The 20,609-nt window shown below is 38.1% G+C and overlaps 1 protein-coding gene across 2 annotated transcripts in view; it reads right to left on the bottom strand.

Moving 5' to 3' along the window:
• Positions 1 to 1,302: 1,302 nt before the first annotated feature.
• Positions 1,303 to 20,609, bottom strand: part of Hprt1 (hypoxanthine phosphoribosyltransferase 1) — a 35,918-nt gene continuing 16,611 nt past the window's right edge. For both annotated transcript variants that reach the window (XM_021153055.2, XM_021153056.2), the window contains exons 4-9: positions 15,529 to 15,594; positions 11,104 to 11,121; positions 6,574 to 6,656; positions 2,827 to 2,873; positions 2,579 to 2,655; positions 1,303 to 1,903 (exon numbers count right to left, since the gene is read on the bottom strand). In XM_021153055.2, the coding sequence (XP_021008714.1) occupies positions 1,856 to 1,903; positions 2,579 to 2,655; positions 2,827 to 2,873; positions 6,574 to 6,656; positions 11,104 to 11,121; positions 15,529 to 15,594 (339 nt within the window). In that variant the 3' untranslated portion in view covers positions 1,303 to 1,855. The remainder of the gene's footprint in view (positions 1,904 to 2,578; positions 2,656 to 2,826; positions 2,874 to 6,573; positions 6,657 to 11,103; positions 11,122 to 15,528; positions 15,595 to 20,609) is intronic.

Below are 20,609 nucleotides of genomic sequence, written 5' to 3'. Positions count from 1 at the left end.
GGGCTATACAGAGAAACCCTGTCTCAAAAAACCAAACAAAGGCCGGGCGTGGTGGCTCACACCTTTAATCCCAGCACTTGGGAGGCAGAGGCAGGCGGATCTCTGAGTTCGAGGCCAGCCTGGTCTACAGAGTGAGTTCCAGGACAGCTGAGCTACACAGAGAAACCCTGTCTTGAAAACCCAAACAAACAAACAAACAAACCAAACCAAACAAAACAAAAACAAAAAACAAATGTAAACTACATGGCATGCTATTCATTTAATCACCTCAAACTGCCAACAGCAAAGTAGGGAATTGCTTTACCTATAAAAATGGTCATCTTACATGGCTCAACCCAACAGAGTTGAACGGAATGAAAGGACTAAGAAGGCTCTGCAGTGGGAGCCGAGCAAAGTGTTAACTAGAGGATCCAGGTGGACCTTGGTAGGTGACATTTTATGGTAGGAAAGGACTCAGGAGTTACTTGACACTGCATTCACATTAATACCACCAGGCTATGCAGAAGAAATGAGAAGACAGAAGGAAAAATATCTTGTAAATTAGGAAGTTAGAGGAGTTTGGCAGCCTTTTTATTTAATTACATTTATTCGTCAGCTTAGTAGGTATGTGGAGGCGAGGGGACAACTTCTGGAGTCCTCTCCTTTCACCATGCAGGTGCTCCTAGGGATGGCAGCAAACCTTTGCCCACTGACCCATTTCACTAGCTCAACTGCAGCAAGTTCTTGTTATCGTTTAAAGTTCCCTACTTCACTGCTAGAAATAAGAACACAGTCTGAAAGGAATGTAAATATGTACTGTGCTACAAGGTTGCTAGCTCATACCTGGTGATAACAAGAGGGCAAACAGGACTTTTGGTCCCAAATATTTCTTACTCCCAAAAGACAAAACAATGTTTTACTGTTACTGTTCTCTGGTCAATAAAGCTTTATCCACACCAAAAGGGTAACAGGACATACCTGAAAACAAACTATAGGTCAGATTGTAGTCTGAACAACCTCACAGAAAACGAGGAGAAAACATGTTCTTTTTAATAGAAGACAGGCTAGGAAATGGAGCTGAGTGTCTGTAATTTACTGTTTCCAGTACGCTTCCCTCGCCCTACCAACCCATTCCACCAGATAACCACGACCTGCAATACTTGCTGAGGAGTACAATTAAATAAGCTACTAAAACGTAAGCAAAGGGGAACCCATGGAAAACTGTACTAAATTAATCTGTAGAGAAATGACAGACATGGAGAATTTCTTTAAAGAGACAGTCCTTAGTTTTAAGGACTTTTACATGAAAGAATTCAAAAAGTGGCAAATTTTTAGAATTTTTTTATTTGCATTTAAAAGGAACTGTTGACAACGATTTACTGAAAGTGGGAAAATACAGCCAACACTGCTGAAACATGTTTATTCCACTGAGCAAAACCTCTTAGATGCTGTTACTGATAGGAAATTGAGAGCTTCAGACTGGTCTAAATTAACAATATCAATCACATCTTTCTCTCCTGAATATATAAAAATTAAAATACCAATTAAAAAACTAATATAGCTTCTCTTTAAATCCTTCTTACAGATACAATCTCAGTATTATTATTTAACAGTGGTAATTTAAGAGATTTGTTTTTCTCACAAGATAAGCGAGAATCTACCAGAGGGAACTGATAGGCTGCCTATAGGCTCATAGTGCAAATCAAAAGTCTGGGGACGCAGCAACTGACAGTTCTAAAAATAAAACAATAACATTCATAGAAGGTTCATGCAAAAAGCTTTACTAGGCAGATGGCCACAGGACTAGAACACCTGCTAATTTTACTGGCAACATCAACAGGACTCCTCGTGTTTGCAGATTCAACTTGCGCTCATCTTAGGCTTTGTATTTGGCTTTTCCAGTTTCACTAATGACACAAACATGCTATAAAATAAAAGACATTCACATTAGAAAAGCAGATTCTAAAGAGGCAATAACAGCATTAAAGAGTCCTCCTACGTTGTCTGGGTTCCTACCAAACAAGGTATTTTGGACCAGCAACTTGAAGAGGACATATTTTGAAAACAAAGCAGAATTATAGTCCATTAGTTTGCTTTTTCTTTGTCTTAGTATGTAACTTTGAGAAACATAAAGCTGAAATCAAAACAGGGGCCCGGGTAAGTGAAATAAAAAACACGCTTTAGGTAATATTGCCCATGTAGTCTTTCTAACTGCTCCTGGACCATGCTTATAAACTCACCCAGAAGACTCCTTCCTGCCTCCAGAGTGGGAGGCAGGAATCTGAAGCAGAGTCAATTACAAAATTGAAACTGAATCATTTATTTCTTACTTATGGCTATATCATGTGAAATAACAATAAGACAGTTCTTGTATATTAAGGCTGTTCAATTACTTCAGCCAGCAAGAAGTGTCACCCTAGCCTGGCCAAGTTCCAGTTCTAAGGACATGTGTACTTGACTACAGCTTTATGTGACTAATGGGAACCATCAGTCTGGTCACATTACGAGGTGCTAGAAGGAGAAAACAATTCTTCCCTTTCCTAAATTTTTATGTGGGTTTTTGAAAAATGAGAGCGAGAAAAAAAAAAGCATTACTTACATTCAAATCCCTGAAGTACTCATTATAGTCAAGGGCATATCCAACAACAAACTTGTCTGGAATTTCAAATCCAACAACTGTAAATAAATAATCATAGTTTATTCTTTAGAGAAAATAATACTTTCAAATCTAATTCTTGCAAATGTACCTTCCTCACAAATGTTCTCTAAAGTAACTCTAAGCCATTTCATAGTTAACTTTTTCAGTTATAAGATGGATAAATGACTGGCCAAAAGGCATCTACTTACAGTCTGGCCTGTATCCAACACTTCGAGAGGTCCTTTTCACCAGCAAGCTGTTAATTACAAAAAATTACATGTGGCATATGGAAAGACTACAGAGCATTACAAAGAAAACATTAGTGTTCTTAAGTAGTATCATCTGCATTCAGAATAAGGACAGCTTTGCAGATCCATAGGAAGGCCGAAAGGGAGAAGAACTAAATCACAGAGAGGTCACATGAAGGTCAAGGCCCGCGACTGATCACCACCTGGAAGCTGGTAAGATGCTTCTGAGAGCAGAATCCTAACTAAAGAAGGTAAGACATGCTCTTTCATTAATACTTGTAATAACTGGCTCACGAATGGGAATTTTTTGCAGTGGATACTGAACTCAGAGCCTTGATCACATTAAGAATGTACTCGACCACTGAGTTACTCACTCCATTTTTTAGTTAATTACATTTTCAACTATTTGACTCTTGCTAAAAATGTAAGTTTTAAGCAGTTTTATATTTTAACTTATACCTTTATTATTTATAGAAATCATGAATTTATAAATGTAGTTTGATTACATAATTATATAAAACTACAAAGTTAAATGCTAGTTATCTAATGCTTGTCATATATGCATACAACCAGAGTTGAAACCCTAATATCACCAAAAAAAAAGTTAATGGCTTTCAAAATTTTTATTTTTATTTTCACAGAAGTCACAAAAAAAAAAAACAAAAACAATCACACACAAAGGCCTCTAGTGTCATATTTCAGCAGATTATCAGAACCAGAACATGGGCATTGGTGAACTAAGCAGCCTTGTACAGATTTCATCAATTTTAATCACATAGAGACTAGTCTAATCACTACCACAATCAAGACACTCTGACTCATGCAAGGCTCCCTCCTGTATTCTCTCAACCCCTGTAACCCCTAATCCATTCTCATCTGTCATTTCAAACGGGGTTATGTAAGTAGAATCATACAGTTTTATTGCTTTGCCTTTGCTGTCCTACTATTATAATAGCCTTGAAAAAAATTAAAAATCTTGGGCATCTCAAAACTGGGAGACAGGTAAGCATTTTAAACAGAAAGAGCGAACACCTGCTTTCTGTCCTCCTGAAGCATACTGTACAGCTCCAGTAACACTCATCTCAACTGCTGCATAGTGATGGCTGTTCCTAGTTATTGCTGATTTCATGGTATAAATGTGCTTCAGATGGTTTCAAATTTTGTTCTTCTTAATTCTGCGTTATCACAAATGACGTGAACAGTCGTATTTGAGTAGGGAGATAGAAGACAGGTTCTCACTAGATAGTTCAGGCTGCTTGTCTCAAATTCAGTGTGATCCTCCTGCCTTCACTTTCCAAAAGCTGAGATCACAGGGGTGAACCACCATACCTGACTATAAACCAATACAGATTTTTATATCAACATATATTTTCACTTCTCAGGGATAAGTACTCCGGTACAACGTCTAGGGTCTTCTGGTAGTTCTCTGTGCAGTTTTTAAAGAAACTGCTTTCTAGAGTGACCACACTATCTTACAATACTACCAAATAAGACTTCTTAATTTTTAGTTTGGGAAAAGACCAAAACACACTTGCGTAGGACAACTACATCATCAAAAATTACCCAAGTATTCTCTGAGCACATCTCACCTTCAGCATGGCAAAAACTCACTGAGGTATATTTGTGCCATCTATCCAAAAAGTCCATGAAGACAAATTGCTGAAATAAGTTTTATTAAAATTATAGAGATTCAAAGACTTTATAGATACTTTGATCTTTTAAAAAGATTTTATAAAGCTAGTTTAATTGGTCAGCAGACATAGCACAGTGTATGAGACTATTGCTATCAAGACTGCCAAACTGTTCCACCCCGACCCAAGACCAACAAGGTAGAAAGAATCTTAGGCTGTCCTCTGACCAACACAAGTGCAAGTGACACGTGCCTATATTCCTGTCACAATAAATAAGTGTAAATTTTTAAAAATTAAGAACCGGGGGCTGGAGAGATGGCTCAGCAGGTAAGAGTACTGACTGCTCTTCCGAAGGTCCTGAGTTCAAATCCCAGCAACCACATGGTGGCTCACAACCATCCGTAATGAGATCTGACACCCTCTTCTGGTATGTCTGAAGACAGCAACAGTATACTCATATAATAAATAAATAAATAAATAAATAAATAAATCTTTAAAAAAATTAAGAGCCAATTAATCATTCAGGAAAAGACAAAATTAAAAGACCCGACCTCTCCTCTACACAAAGCACAGAGCAGTCAAAAATTATTAAAGTAAAAATGAAACTATAAAGTAAAAATAAAGCAAAAAGCAACAGCAACAACACAATAAAAAAGATGTTACTTTTAACAACAAAACCCAACTTAAAATAGCAGAAGCATCAACTGTGCCAGGTTCCCTGTGTTCAAATCTTCTCTCTATAGCTTATTAGCTCTGTATCTGTAGGCAATTCCCTAAGCTTCAGTATCCTTATCTATAAGGTGGAGATAACAACTCTTGTAGAATCAAACTATAACCAAGGATAAAAACAGAAAACTATGAAAACAAAAGCCAAATACCCAGATATAGTAAGATGTGAGACTTCAGAAAAAGGAAGCAAGCATGGTACAATTTCAGTGACAACACAAAATAGAATGCCTCACTCACCACTCTAATTCAGAAGATGCAGATGTGCAGGGTCTACCACTTGTTACTACCTTTGGTATGATTTATTTCAATTTCACAAGGGGACCTCAGATCATATGCCATGTCACTCAGGACAAATTTGATATAAGTAACATGCTGAAACAGCAATTGTTACATAACTCTGTATATATGTGAGAGTTCCATTTCTAAAAACTTGTGTATCGAGACTAGACATTCTAGGGACTGGGGAGGTGGCTCCGTGGATAAGAGTATTTGGTCTGCAAGCACAAGCACTTGAGTTTGACTCCTAATATTCACATTAAAAAGTTGCCCATGGCTGTATGTGATTGTGACCCCAGCGCTGGGGCTAGAGATAGATTCAAAAACCTCACCAACGAGCCTGCATGGCTAAAACTTTGAGCTTACAGCTCAGTTAGAGACCATGTCTCAGGCAACAGAGTAAAGGGCAGTCCTGCCCTGGCCTTCACATATCTGCATGAGTGTGTACTCACCTGCACATAATACATATATTACACACATAAATAAAATAAACAATATTCTAAGAAACCATACTATAAATATATGTATTTCCCTAAATAATTTAGCATAATTATATGTATTAACACTGTGGTAGGTATTACAGTGTATGGGAGAGTATGCATGGATTCTGTGCAAACACTCCTGCCATTAAAAACTGCACTTATTTTACTTGAGTGTAGGAGGGAGGTATGTGCTGTGGCACACATGGAGGTCAGAGGGAGTCAGTCCTCTATGTCTACCACATGCATCCCAGGATTGAACTCAGGTTGTCAGGCTTGGCAGCAGATGACTTTACCCACTGAGCCATCTCACCGGCTCATCTGACATTCTTTATGAAGGACTTGAACATCTAGGGAGTTTAGCACCTGAAGTAGTTCTAGATCCAAGGCCTTAGGTATACTGTATTAGACAAGGAATTGACTATAATGGCTTATTAATACACAATAAAATTACAAAGGATACTGTCCTGAGTTTTAAGATTACATTACTCTGTAATGATAAAACGAAAGCTGAAAGCATGTCTCCTTACAAAGAAGCAATCACTCAATATTTTAAATAAGGAAAACATTCTACTTTAAAATGGCATACATACCTTGCAACCTTAACCATTTTGGGGCTGTACTGCTTAACCAGGGAAAGCAAAGTTTGCATTGTTTTACCAGTGTCAATTATATCCTTTTAAAAAGAAAAGAGACATTTAATGGTAAAAAAAACCACCACAATTTAAAAAAAATTGTCCTTATTACAAACATACAATTCCAAATGCAATATTCTAGTATTCTACGACACAATGTCATTCATTTTTAGTATACACAAAATCTCATCACAATTCACACAGAGATAGTCTGGAACTTGTAACCTATCTGGCTCTAAGTAAGCAGAGGGAATATCAATCCCCAGAACTAGATTGCATAGATGTGGCAAGGTCAAAAACAGTAAATGGAACGTATACATGTAAACACTGCACACATACACAAATCTTTCTGTTGTATTTCACACAGGGTCTTGCTATGTAGTTCAGGCTGGTGGCCTTAAACTCAAGATCCCCCTACTTTAGACTCCTTAAGAGATAGGGTTGCAGGCATAAATTACCATGTTTAATTCTGTAAAAGATATATTAGGGTTTTTTTTTTTTTTGTAAATTAAAGATAGGGACTCTTAACATCCCAAACTTTGATACTCTAAGAAACGTTGCTTTGTATTATCTTTTTACAGAAAGATTTATTATGTATATAATGTTCTGCCTGCATTATGCCGGCAGGCCAAAAGAGGGCACCAAATCTAACTATAAATGGGTGTGAGTCAACATGTGGTTGCTGGGAATTGAACTCAGGACCTCTAGAAGGGCAGACAATGCTCTTAACTTCTGAGCCATTTCTCCAGCCCACTTTGTATTATCTTTAAAAGCATCTAAATAATAAGTTTTACTATGTAAAATGACTTTATCAGTGATATACACCCACATGGCACCCATTATGCCCTAGATTCTCCAGTACCATAAAAAAAAATCAGAAAACAGATAAAAATCCATAAAACAGATAGACCACAATGAATATCAGGGCTCGAAACCTAACTCTCCTGCTGGTTTAAAAAGCTGTCATGTAGCCGGGCGTGGTGGCGCACACCTTTAGTCCCAGCACTCGGGAGGCAGAGGCAGGCGGATTTCTGAGTTCGAGGCCAGCCTGGTCTACAAAGTGAGTGCCAGGACAGCCAGGGCTACACAGAGAAACCCTGTCTCGAAAAACAAAAAAAACCAAAAAAAAAAAAAAAAAAAAAAAAAAAAAAAAAAAAAAAAAAAAAAAAAAAAAAAAAAGCTGTCATGCTGTGACAGGGCTGTGTAGTAGGACTTGAGGGATGATCTTTGTAGTTGAGAGCTACCCCTGGATAGTCAGGGAGAAAATTGTCCCTCATCTGGCCAATCACACCAGAAACTGTACAGTGCTATCATCCTACATGAACTTTTTTTTAAAAGCTACATTTATTTTATTTGTGGGGTGTGTGTGTGTTTATAAACCTGACATGGTTCAAGGACAGCCTGGTTTACATAGCAAGTTCCAGGACAGCCAGAGAAAAATAGTGAGATCTTCTTCTTCAAAAAAAAAAAAAAAAGTAAAAAAAAAACAAACACAAAGGGCAATTACTGTGTATGCAATCCCACTCATCTATGTCCTCAAAAACCAAATCTTAGAAAGTGGAGAAGGGGGAGAAAGAAATAAGAAATGATAGTGAAGGATACTGATTGCTCTGTTGGGAGATGAAGATGTGTTACTTAAAAGAACAGCGACCAGATAGTTGGCTTTGTGGGTACAGTTTACCATGCAAGCCTAGTGAGCTAAATTCAATCCTTAGATTCCATGTAAATAAATGGTAAAGGAGAGAAGCAGTGATACAAAGTGCTCTTCTAACCTCCATGTGCATTCTGTGTCATCATGCTCACTCATGCAAGCACAAAGGTGTTTTGTGTTTAATTAAAGAGAAAGAGCCAAAGGTGGTGGACAACTATAAAGAAACAAATGTTTTCTGTCCCACTACAACATTTGCACTCATCAACTGACATCAGTTGAGAATGCATGCACACAACCTGTGCAGGCTCAGACAGACAAATTGGCAGCATAGAGTGGGGGAGGTGGACATCATGTCCCACCCATAGTGAGGGAGCTATTATTGATAGCGGCAGCTAGAGGAGTCAGCTTTCTTTAAGGATGTGTCTCCTGGTGGGTTGACCATTCTAGTGATGGATGGTCACACATCCAAGAGTACAGGAGCAGCACAAATTGTTTTGATGGGTTTTAAATAAAGAAACACAAAGTTCGGTAGGTAGGGAAGGGAGGAGAGATCTGGGAGGAGTAGAGAGACGGCGCAAACATAATCAAAATGCAGTAGACTAAAACTAATTGAAAAAAGAGAAGAGATCTTAAAAAGAAATACAAGGGGCTGGTGAGATGGCTCAGTGGGTAAGAGCACCCGACTGCTCTTCCGAAGGTACAGAGTTCAAATCCCAGCAACCACATGGTGGCTCACAACCATCCGNAACGAGANCTGGCGCCCTCTTCTGGAGTGTCTGAAGACAGCTACAGTGTACTTACATATAATAAATTAAAAAAAAAAAAAAAAAAAAAGAAATACAAACCGACCAATGGTGGCACACGCCTATAATTCCATCATGTGAAAAGCTGAGGCAGAGAGGTTATGAGTTCAAAGGAAGCACAGGTTACTCAGTAGGTTCAAAGCCAGCTTGGAGGGCAGGTATGGTGGCACACAATTGTAATGGACAGCATTCAGAAGGCTTAGGCTCCTGATCCACATAGTGAGACCCAGAACAGATTAGGCTACATGAAGACCAGGTCTCATAGAAGGAAAAAAACTCATCTTGAGTTGTATGACAAGATCATGCTGAAGGAAGAAAAGAAGAAAGGAAGAAAGGAGACAGGGAGGAAGGGGAGGAAGATAGCAGGGATGGAATAAGAGGAAGAGAGAGGGAAGAAGAGACACTGATGATGGCAGATACCTATAATCCCAGCACTTGACTTGAGAGGTACAGGCAGGTGAGATGGAGGGAGTTAAGAGTCTAGCCTGAGATATTTACCTACTTCTTTTTCAAAACAAACAAAGAAGCAGAAAAAACCTAGAGTCAAGGGTGACGCCTGGTGGTCGAGCACTTATTTAGCATGCTCTGGGTTTGATCCCTAGCACCACACATAAAACAAAGAATAAAAATTCTTCTGTTTAAAAAAATAGGGGCATTGGGGCTGGAGAGGTAGCTCAGTGGTTAACTATAGTAGCTGGAGTTTGTATTGCAGCACTCACACAAAATCCAGGCATCCTGCTTCCATCACAACTCAGGTCTGAAAAGACAAGAGGCAGGAGGATTGCTGGGGTTTGCTAGCTTCCGACCTATGTAAGAAAATGTGAGCCCCAGGTTTAGGGAGAGACCCTGCCTCATAGAATAGGAAGTGCAAGAGGATGGCACACACATCCTCTCCTGGCCTCTGTTCTTATGCACAAGCATGCATACTTGCACACACATATATACCCAAGCAGACATACAAAACAATGCACAAACATAAATATTACAAAAAGCGGAAAGGAAACAAGAGATTATAAAAATGAAAAGCAACTACTAGGGACAGAAAATGAAGATAGAAAAATGATGCTCTAGGAAATGCAAAAAGTATAAAGAATGAAAAATGATGGAGAATGAAGTTGATATATATTCTGAAGCCACAATGAGAATCTATTAAGATGCATCCTGAAGAACTAGGGAATAGAGTCAAGGTAGGAGGATGACCACAATCTGTGGTATAGACATACATGTATAGAGTTCAACAAATCAGACAGATGTGAAACAGGGAAGCCACAGGCAAAAAATAAAGTCTGCGTGTAGGCAAGGAATAGGAAGATGAAGACATAGAAATGTACGGTTTTATGTAGGACAGCCAAAGAAGGCCTTAATGAGACAGTGTCTTCTCATTTACTTCTGAGTAATTCAATGCGTCTTAAAGCTTAGCATGTATCAGAATCAGCTCAAGGTTTGCTCAAAGATTGATGGTTTTTATCACAAAGATTCTGAGCCCACAAGCTCCTAGCTAATGCTTTTGGTTTTTTACACATTGAAAAGCAATGGGCTCCAGACAGTAGTGGCTTGAGTCTTTACTCCACTCACTTGCCAGGAATATGATACTTTTATATTATTTAGATGAAATGTTAAAAATCTTGTAACATTCCATAAAATAAAACTTAACACACTAAATCACACACACACACACACCCTTCTCTATATAGTTATAACTAGTTTTAAAAGAAAAAAATCAAAACTGAAAAAGGAAGTATATAACTTTTTTCATGAGCAGCAAAACACATCACTTACAAAATATATTTTTTGTTTGTGTCTTTTTGTTTTGTTTTTAAAGTAAGGATTTTCTCGGTCTTTAAACTCACTATGTAACTCAGGCTAACCCAGGAATTCATGAACCCCCTGAGGATCTGGGATTCCAGACATGCCCTACTGTACCTGGCTTCTCTTAGGGTTAGAAAACGCAAGTGCCCCTGACTTACCTTTATTACTATATACACTAAGTTAGAAAGTTGTAAACAGTATATTAAAAGTAAATGTAGAACTTACTTCAACAATCAAGACATTCTAGAAGAAAACAGAGAAATGAAAATTAGTACATGAAGTGAGACAGTATTCCCAATTATCAGTGAAATCATAAAACAAATTCTAAGAAATTACCCAAATTCATACTTGTGAAATTTCTCTGGATCTCAGTGACTCATATGTAAACTGAAAAACTTGAACCAGCTCTCCTTTTATGTATTTTGACTCTAATATTCCAAGAACTGTAATCTGTATAAATGTCCTTAAAAATAATGTATTTAACATAATATAAAATGCAAATTGTTTACTTCTCCATCAAGCTAAAACTAGTATGGTTGTGTGCGTATTTGGGAAACTGGGAAGAGACATCCACCTTAAACCCACCCCAACCCCAACGCAATCTTCTAGTTAATTTTACTCTGTAGCCCAGGTTGGCCTAGAATTCATAATGTAGCCAAAAATGTCCTCAAACTGGCAGCACCATTTCTGCCTCAACCTACTGAATAGTAAGATTACAATTGTGATTTATCATGCCTGGTCTGCATTGCTAGTTAGAGGGACAAGGTGACAGACGTTTCACATGCGCACAATACTCACTGGACAGATTTAGTCTATGCTGTTAGTCTATAGCTCTCAATTCACTCTGCCAAACAACCATAACATCAGAATTGCCAAGTCTTCTTCATTACTTTAAGTTAGTGATTATCAAGGGAGAGTACACAGCATCCATTGGAGTCCATGAAAATTCAAAAATCTTTCTCACCTTGTAGTTTGAACGAAAAATCCCCCCCCCATAGGCTCTTACAATGGAATGCTTGATCCCTTGTTGGTGGAACTGTTTTGAGAAGGGTTAATAGGTGTGGCCTTGTTGGGGGAGGCATATACTAGGAATGGGCTTCAAAAGTGACATTTCAAAAGCCCACACCGGGTCTAGTCTCTAGTACTCTCTGCATCCAATGTGCATATAACATGTATGCTCTAGATACTGCTCCAGTGTCATGTTGCCTGCCTGCCACCAGGCTACCCTCCAGGATGATTACAGACTTACCCTCTGAAACTGTAAGCAAGCTCCCAATTACATGCTCTCTTTTATAAGTTGCCTTGGTATTGTGTGTATTCAAAGTAACTAAAGACATACTTCATCTCCTTTAACCTATAGTTTAAGTACTTTACAAGATAAATTACTACCAAAACTCAAATGTAATTTAAAAATACATGAGCCGGGCGTGGTGGCGCACGCCTTTAATCCCAGCACTCGGGAGGCAGAGGCAGGTGGATTTCTGAGTTTGAGGCCAGCCTGGTCTACAAAGTGAGTTCCAGGACAGCCGGGGCTACACAGAGAAACCCTGTCTCGAAAAACCAAAAAAAAAAAAAAAATAAATAAATAAATAAAAATACATATGCTGTGGGTAAATCTGTTTAGTGACTGGTCATGAAAATATTTGGAAAATCAAAGCTGTGCGTTAAAAGGAAATTATAATCAAGAAAAATATCTAATATGTCCATGTTTCAAAGCAATTTACCATAGAAGGCAGTATCTTACAGTGCTACACAGGTCTAAGAATGTAAGCCTAGAACTTCTGGCAAACAAGCTACAACTGCATCCCATTCTATAGGCAGGAAAAAGCCACTTTAAAGTAAAGGTCAGGGGCTGGCGAGATGGCTCAGTGGGTAAGAGCACTGACTGCTCTTCCTGAGGTCCTGAGTTCAGTTCCCAGCAACCACATAGTGGCTCACAACCATCTGTAATGGGATCCAATGCCCTCTTCTGGTGTGTCTGAAAACAGCAACAGTGTACTTATAGTAATAAATAAATCTCTAGGCCTGAGTGAGCAGGGACTGAGCAAATGGAGTTGACCAGAGCAAGCGGGACCAACTGGAGCGAGCAGAGGTCCTAAAACTCAATTCCCAACAACCACATGAAGGCTCATAACCATCTGTACAGTGTACTCACATACATAGAAATAAATAAATAAATAAAATAAGTAAGTAAATCTTTCAAAAAATAAAGGTCAGGATATGCATAGAAAAATTTTAAAAAGATATAAAAATTTGGGACATTTTAAAGACTATTGTTCTAATACAGAGAGAGGGAAAGAACTGCTACCACTGAGAGTTTATTTTGTCAAGTAGCTACATGTCTACTTAATAATGGAAACAATGAGGCTTAGTAGTCAAATGAACTACCTAAAGTAGTAAACATAGAGAAGGGCAAGAGAAAGGGGTTTGAATAAAGGTTATTTTGGATCCAAAGACTACCGTTTCAAGTATTAATGGGAAAATGTGTGCATTATGTCTGTACTTGCATACACATAAGATAAATTTCCACAAAAAATTAGAATGTTTTAAATAAACCCATAATCCTATCATCAAGATTTAACTTAGCTAAATTTGTATTCCTTGATGTTTTCCACAATAAAAAGAATCTATTGTGGCTGTTATGAGAAGTTATTTTAGAAGCAGAGCTCTGTTTAAGATCACAGCGCTGTGTAGTGAGACAGAGCCATTAGGTGAAGAAGACAAGGTCAAACTAAATCCCAGCAGGCCTCGAAGGCTAGGCCCCTTCCAGCCCCGAAAACTGATTATAGAAGGGCAGGTTTCGAATAGCTTCTAAATATGGACAAACCATGCTAAAAGGGAAAGAGGTCTGGCAGTTGTACACCAAATGGACAGCAGAGAGGCAGAGAGCAAGAACCAACAGATTAAAAATTCGCCCCTAGAGGTTCTAAACACTGCTGACAGCGACATTTGTTTGGCATGACCCTGATACAGGCCTCCAGAATGCCAGCATTTTCTGTTAAAGTTCCCTACAGAGTTTCTGTGAAGGAAGTAGTGAGTAGTGAGTAAGTAGTGCAAGAAAGCAGTAAGCACTAAACTTAAACGCTAGAGGAAAGAAAGAATTTGGTGTCAGCTTGCAAGCTCTTCTACTTCCTGCTTGCGTGACTTCGAGATTGTTTACATCTCATAATCCCAAGCAGGTTTTGAAACTTTTTAAGTGTATTGCTTCATTTCCTGATCTGCAAAATGGAAATATAACTGCCTTCACTAGATTACTGTGAAAGTTACCAGGTTAATACATTTATATATGGCACAGTGCCTACAAGTAAAAAATAACCAGCAGCTTAGAAAACATACCCAGTCTAGTATGGGGGCTTATGCTTGCAATCCTAGCATTTGGGAGGCTGAAGCAGGACCACCATGTCAAGGTCAACCTGACTTACATAAGAGATGTTCAAGGATGGTGTGGACTCTAAATAAGACTGTGTCTCAGAAAAACAAGTGCTGGTGAGATGGCTCAGCGGGTAAAGGCACGTGGTGCCAAGCTGGATATGTGAGCACAATCCCCTGAACTGTACAGTAGAAGGAGAGAACTGACTCCTGTAAGTTGTGCTCTGACCTCCACACACTCACACATGCCCCCTACACATGCATACACAGGTACATACACATGCACACACAGGAACATGAACACAGAAATAAATCAATGTTAAATAAGTAACAAAATAAATAAAATAAAGCAAGACGACTCTACAGATTTCTCTCATAGTAGTATATAGTTATTCACCAGAAACTCTAAATCACTTAATCTTCTTAAAACTCTGCAGTAGCTACCACTACCACCTTAGGTCTACCTACCTCCGGGGTACAGAGGTTGCCCCCCAAATGTCACAGTTAGGAAATGCTGAGCCAGGTTTTTGATCAATGCTGTCCAGCCACAATATAATACCAATTTTCTATCTTTTTAGAGATAATCACAGAGGAGTAGAGTGGGGCCATGGGTAAGAACCATAAGATCTAGAGTTAAGATCACAGTACTCATATCACAAGTGGTGTATCCTGCAATGCTTGTAACTTCAGCTCTGATGACTTTAACACCTCCTCAGGCCTCTGTGTGCACCACACAGGCTTGGATACTGGGATACACATAGAGAAGCATCTGTGCGCGCACACACACCTTCAAATGAAACTACATTTTAATCTATTAAAAAAAAAAGACTGTCCCTCTCCAGCTCTATTTTCTGAAGGATCCCAAATTAGATTTTCAAAGTAGTATTATAGAAAGCAGTAATTAAAGCCGGGCAGTGGTGGCGCACGCCTTTAGTCCCAGCACTTGGGAGGCAGAGGCATGTAGATTTCTGAGTTCAAGGCCAGCCTGGTCTACAGAGTGAGTTCCAGGATAGCCAGGACTATACAGAGAAACCCTGTCTCGAAAAATAAAATAAAATAAAGCAGTAATTAGCAATATAGACTGTGAGGGTTAATGGTATACTCTGCTGTCATTTGGCTATAAAGTCCAGGAGATAATATTAATCTATATCAAGTACTTCTAAGAGTTAAACAATACCAGCTTATTTCTACTAATAAAGTACCTCTGAGTAAGTGGTTGAAAGCAGCTACTAATGTTTCTTGGTATAAAAATGTTCTTTCTTTCCTCCTCAAGATACATACCTTTCCAGTTAAAGTTGAGAGGTCATCTCCACCAATAACTTTGATGTCCCCCGTTGACTGATCATTCTGGTTGAAAAAAAGAACATCACTTAAATGCAAATTCTTGTATATATATACAAGCTTCTCAAATTATTAGATATAAGCTATAAGATTTAAGAAGTTAGCTATCTAATGGCCACAAAATTATGCTATTCTAAATTATAAAAATTATAAGAATTAGGTTTCTAGAAATGAATGACTAGGTAAATTTCACATAGAGATTAGTAAAAATTAAAAATCTTAATTGACCATTACTAGTATTTGATGCTATGAAGAGCTCTAAAAATAGAGTACGTCAATTTCTGAGTGGGCATATTATAGCTACTCATCAATCAGGTATTTCTCAACTACAAAGGACAATTTATTAGCATGACAGGTGTCTGCTTCTGGCCCTGAACCATTCCTGTGAGTCACACAAGTTGTAGGAGCTGGTCTGTATCGCATTCAACCCTGAAGATATGCCCCCAAAATATGTCCATATCCTGGATATGCCCATATCCAGGTCATCTTCAGAACTGTCTGAGAAACCAGGCCTGATTACTAGTCAGAACATCTATTAGAACTACTATTAGAACATCCTTCTTAGGTTCTCACTTTCTGCTTGTAGAGAAGTTAGCAGAAAACCTTACAGAGGTTTCAAAGGAGAGTAATTAACACTCTCTATAGTTGGTGGGAATAGCTATAATTTGGATGTGCTGGTATTAAGACAGAAAACTGATGATTAAAAGAGCGTGGACTTACTCTACTGGGACAGCAAAGCATACCAAAAACTGCAGCAATTAGCTTGGTATAGAACCAGCACAGTGATTGACAAAAAGTTCAAGGAACCCAATAAAATCCAGAAACAGACCCAAAAACATGAGAATTTAGTATATGACAAAGATGATATTTTGAGTCAGTAATTAGGAGATGAATTATTCAACAAATGGTATTTGGTCAATTACTTATCCATTTGGGAAAAAATAAAGCATGGTTCCTACCTCACACCATGCACAAAAATAAATTCCAGATGGACTAAAATCTAAATGTAAAAAATAGAACTATAAGTAGATTAGAAGAAAATGTAAGAATATATTTTATTTTAAAGATTTATTTATTTTATGTATATGAATACACTGTTGCTGTCCTCAGACACACCAGAAGAGGGCATCAGATCCCATAACAGATGGTTGTGAGCCAGCTACTGTGTGGTTTCTGGGAATTGAACTCAGGACCTCTGGAAGAAGAGACAGTATTCTTAACTGCTGAGCCATCTCTCAGGCCCCAGGAATATATAGTTTTCCCCTGTATTCTTAGAAAGGATAAAAAACTAGTCACGAACTCCAACTAAAAAGATCTGTAGTCACTATTCCTAATGTAAATTCTGCTCAAAATAAGAACCTACCAGGTGGGACAGGCGATAGATCAGAATTAATAGCACTTGCTGATCTTGCCAAGGACCTGGGTTCAGTTTCCAGCACCCACATGGCAGTTCATATGCCTATACCCCCAGTTTCAGGTGATCTGATCCCCTCTTCTGGGCTCATATGCATCAGGCATTCATATGGTGTAAATACATACATATGCTGGCATTCACACATACACATGAAGCAAGATAAACAAATCTTTTTAAAAAAAGAACTACTGGAATACAAATAGACAACTGATGGCTACCTGACAGATTCTACATGGGATTCTACTGTTCATTCATCCACATTTACAGCAATTAAGCCTGATAATACATTGAGGAGAAACAAATACTCAAGTTGCTGGTTAGTTTACAGAAAGCAATATGACCTCTTTTGAAAAAATACAGTAATGCCTATTAAAATTATAAACATGCAAATTATTTTGGTCTAACAATCCCATTTCCAAGAATCATTGTTACAAAAATATTCACAAACATGCAAGGGAAACATTCAAGAATGTTCACTATATCAGGTAGTCATCAAAAACAAAACAAAACAACAACAACAAAAAAACCCAACATGTCTTTAAAAGGGAATTACCTAAAGAAGTTAATACACATAAATAATACTATGAAACTATTACAAAGAATATTCTTATGTGGATTAATACTAATTAATAACATCAAGTAGCAGACCAACATACTACCTATAAAACTATTTTTATTCTGTATTTAAAAGTAATGTTGGAGCAGGTATTCATTACACATACTGTAATCACAATACTATAGAAGATGAGACAGGATTCAGTTTGAGATTACTGTGGGCTACCTAACAAAACCCTATCTCAAAATATTTTTTTTTTTTAAAATGATAGCTCAGTTGGTAGAATGTTTACCTAGCATGTTTAAGGGGAGTGGAGAAGAACAAAATAAACAAAAAAATACTACTAGTCCAAGCTGTAAAGTAAATGTTGGCTTTTTAATTTAATTTTTACATATTATTTCTTGTATTAGTTTAGCCTAAAACTCAGAATTTCAAACACACACAACTGATTAATGACACAAAGAAAAGGAACTGTACAAAACCTGAACCTAGTTAAGATGGCATTACACTGAGTGCTACATAGTAATAACAAACCCTGATAAATTCTGACACCTGCTGTAGAAACATGGTATTACAGCCCAATGACAAGTACTTCCTTTTTCAAAGGACAGACATAAGGAATAAATATCTAAGAATGCAAGTGTGATCCCACAGGCTATTGCTATAGGGTCCAAGGCAACAGAACTCCAAAGCACACAGAACACTTGCACGCTAAGATGTTCACATTTCCACAGTCCCATTCAGTGTTTCAGCTTATGTTTCCCTGAAGCTTGTTAAGGAAACAGCTTCCTTTTAAATGGAAGCTATAAAGAGAAAAAATAGTTTCATTTAATAGTTGTTATATGGGCTGGTGAAATGGATCAGCTGTTGAGAGCACTAACTGCTCTTCCCAAGGTCCTGAGTTCAAATCCCAGCAATCACATGGTGGCTCACAAGCACCCACAATGAGATCTGATGCTCTCTTCTGGTGTGTCTGAAGTCACCTACAGTGACTGTACTTATGTATAACAATAAATAAATCTTTGGGCCAGAACAAGCAGGGACTGAGTGAGCGGAGTTGACCGGAACAGGCAGAGGTCTTAAAAATTCAATTCTCAACAACCACATGAAGGCTCACAACCATCTGTACAGCTACAGTGTACTCACATCCTTCATTCAGGTGTCACTACTGTCAACTACCAAAAAATCCCCAGAGGAGGCTGAAGAGGTGGTTCAGAGCAACGGTTTCCAGAAGACCCAGGTTCAATTTCCAGCATCCATATGGCAGTTTTCAACAGTCTATAACTATATTCTAGGGGTCCAGACACCCTATTCTGCCCTCTGTGGACTTCAAGCACACATGTGGTACACAGACATGTATACAGGCAAAACACTTTATATACATTTTCCCCAGAAGCTCAGGTTTCTATAAATACAGCCGTAATGTTTGTTTCTACTTTGTCTACCTCTTAGAGTCTAGATGGAAAAATGGGAGTGACAAGAAAGAAGTTGTATTCCTAGTTTTCCATCACTAGGATTTCTGGCAACGTCTAAATAGAAACAGAGCTCAGGATTTAGAGCATATTTGCTTAGCATATTCACGACCTTAGATTAATCCAACACTCAAATAATTACAAACTTAAAAATAAAACTCAAAACATTACTTGTGGGTGGAGAGATGGCTCAGCAGTTAAGAGCACTCACTGACTGCTCTTCCAAAGGTCTTGAGCAACCACATGGTGGCTCACAACCATGTGTAATGATATCTGACGCCCTCTTCTGGTGAGTCTGAAGACAGCTACAGTGTACTTACATATAATAATAAATCTTTGGGCTGGAGCAAGCTGGGCTGGAGCAAACAGAGGTCCTGAGTTCAATTCCCAGCAACCACAGGATGGTTCACAACCATCTGTACAGCTACAGTTTACTCATATACATAAAATAAAAGAAATCTTTTAAAAACCATTACTTGTTTATTAACAACCCTTTCTCTCAAGGTCTAATTTTGTTCTTCGACTATTTTAGTAGAATTTTATAAAATTGAAATAAAAGTCAAAATAGGACACATTTGTGTTCTTATCAAATGTTTCATTTTTCTGAAAGTTACAGAGCACTAGGGACAGAAAAATGTCACCAAATATATAACACTATATTGCACTGTTTGAAGATGAACATTCGTACGTTACTACCTCTGTAAACATCATAATTCATGGTACCATACACTATAACTGGAGGTAGTTTCTTTCTTAAAAGCACAAAAATACAGTGGTTTTAATTAGTGGACTTTTTCATTTAATAAAATAGATATTTGGACTCCTTAATCTGTTTTGCACTTGGATTGTTAAATACCTCCTGGACTAATACTGATTATGTAAGCTATAGTTGTATGTGGGACATTTATACAGAGAGAAAACTCTTTTAAAAAAAAGATTATTTATTTATTATATGTAAGCACACTGTAGCTGTCTTCAGACACTCCAGAAGAGGGCACAAGATCTCATTACGGATGGTTGTGAGCCACCATGTGGTTGCTGGGAATTGAACTCAGGACCTTCGGAAGAGCAGTCAGTGCCATCTCTCCAGCCCTGAGAGAAAATCTTAATATTCAAAATAAAAAGTGATGACAGGAGCTAGAGAGCTGGTCCAACAGTTAAAAGTATGTGCTGTTCTCATAGAGTACCCAGGCTCAGTTCCCAGCACCCACATGGTGACTCACAAACATCTGAAACTCCATTTCCAGGGGATCCCATGTCTTCTTCTGGCCTGTGCAGACATGAGGCACTCAAGATGATCCATATACTCATGTGCACAAAAAAACCCCAGAAACATAAAATAAAATTATATCTATTTTTTTAAAAGTAGACTTTGGAAAGACAATCTTTTTTCTATAACTTTTTGCAGTTTTAATTTTAAAATAAATACATATTTTAACCAGGCAGTGATGGTGCACTCCTAGTGCTGGGATTGAAGGGGGGTACGGAAATCACTGAGTCCAAGGCTAGCCTGGTCTACATAGTGAGTTCCAGGACAGCTGGGACTACACAGAGTCAAAGGATGGGAAGGGGGAAGGGG

This window comes from Mus caroli, chromosome X (genome assembly GCF_900094665.2).
Source record: "Mus caroli chromosome X, CAROLI_EIJ_v1.1, whole genome shotgun sequence".
In the NCBI taxonomy this organism is placed as follows: domain Eukaryota; kingdom Metazoa; phylum Chordata; class Mammalia; order Rodentia; family Muridae; genus Mus; species Mus caroli.
Note: the sequence above shows the minus strand (reverse complement) of the source record. Positions and strands in the feature narration are given on the sequence as shown.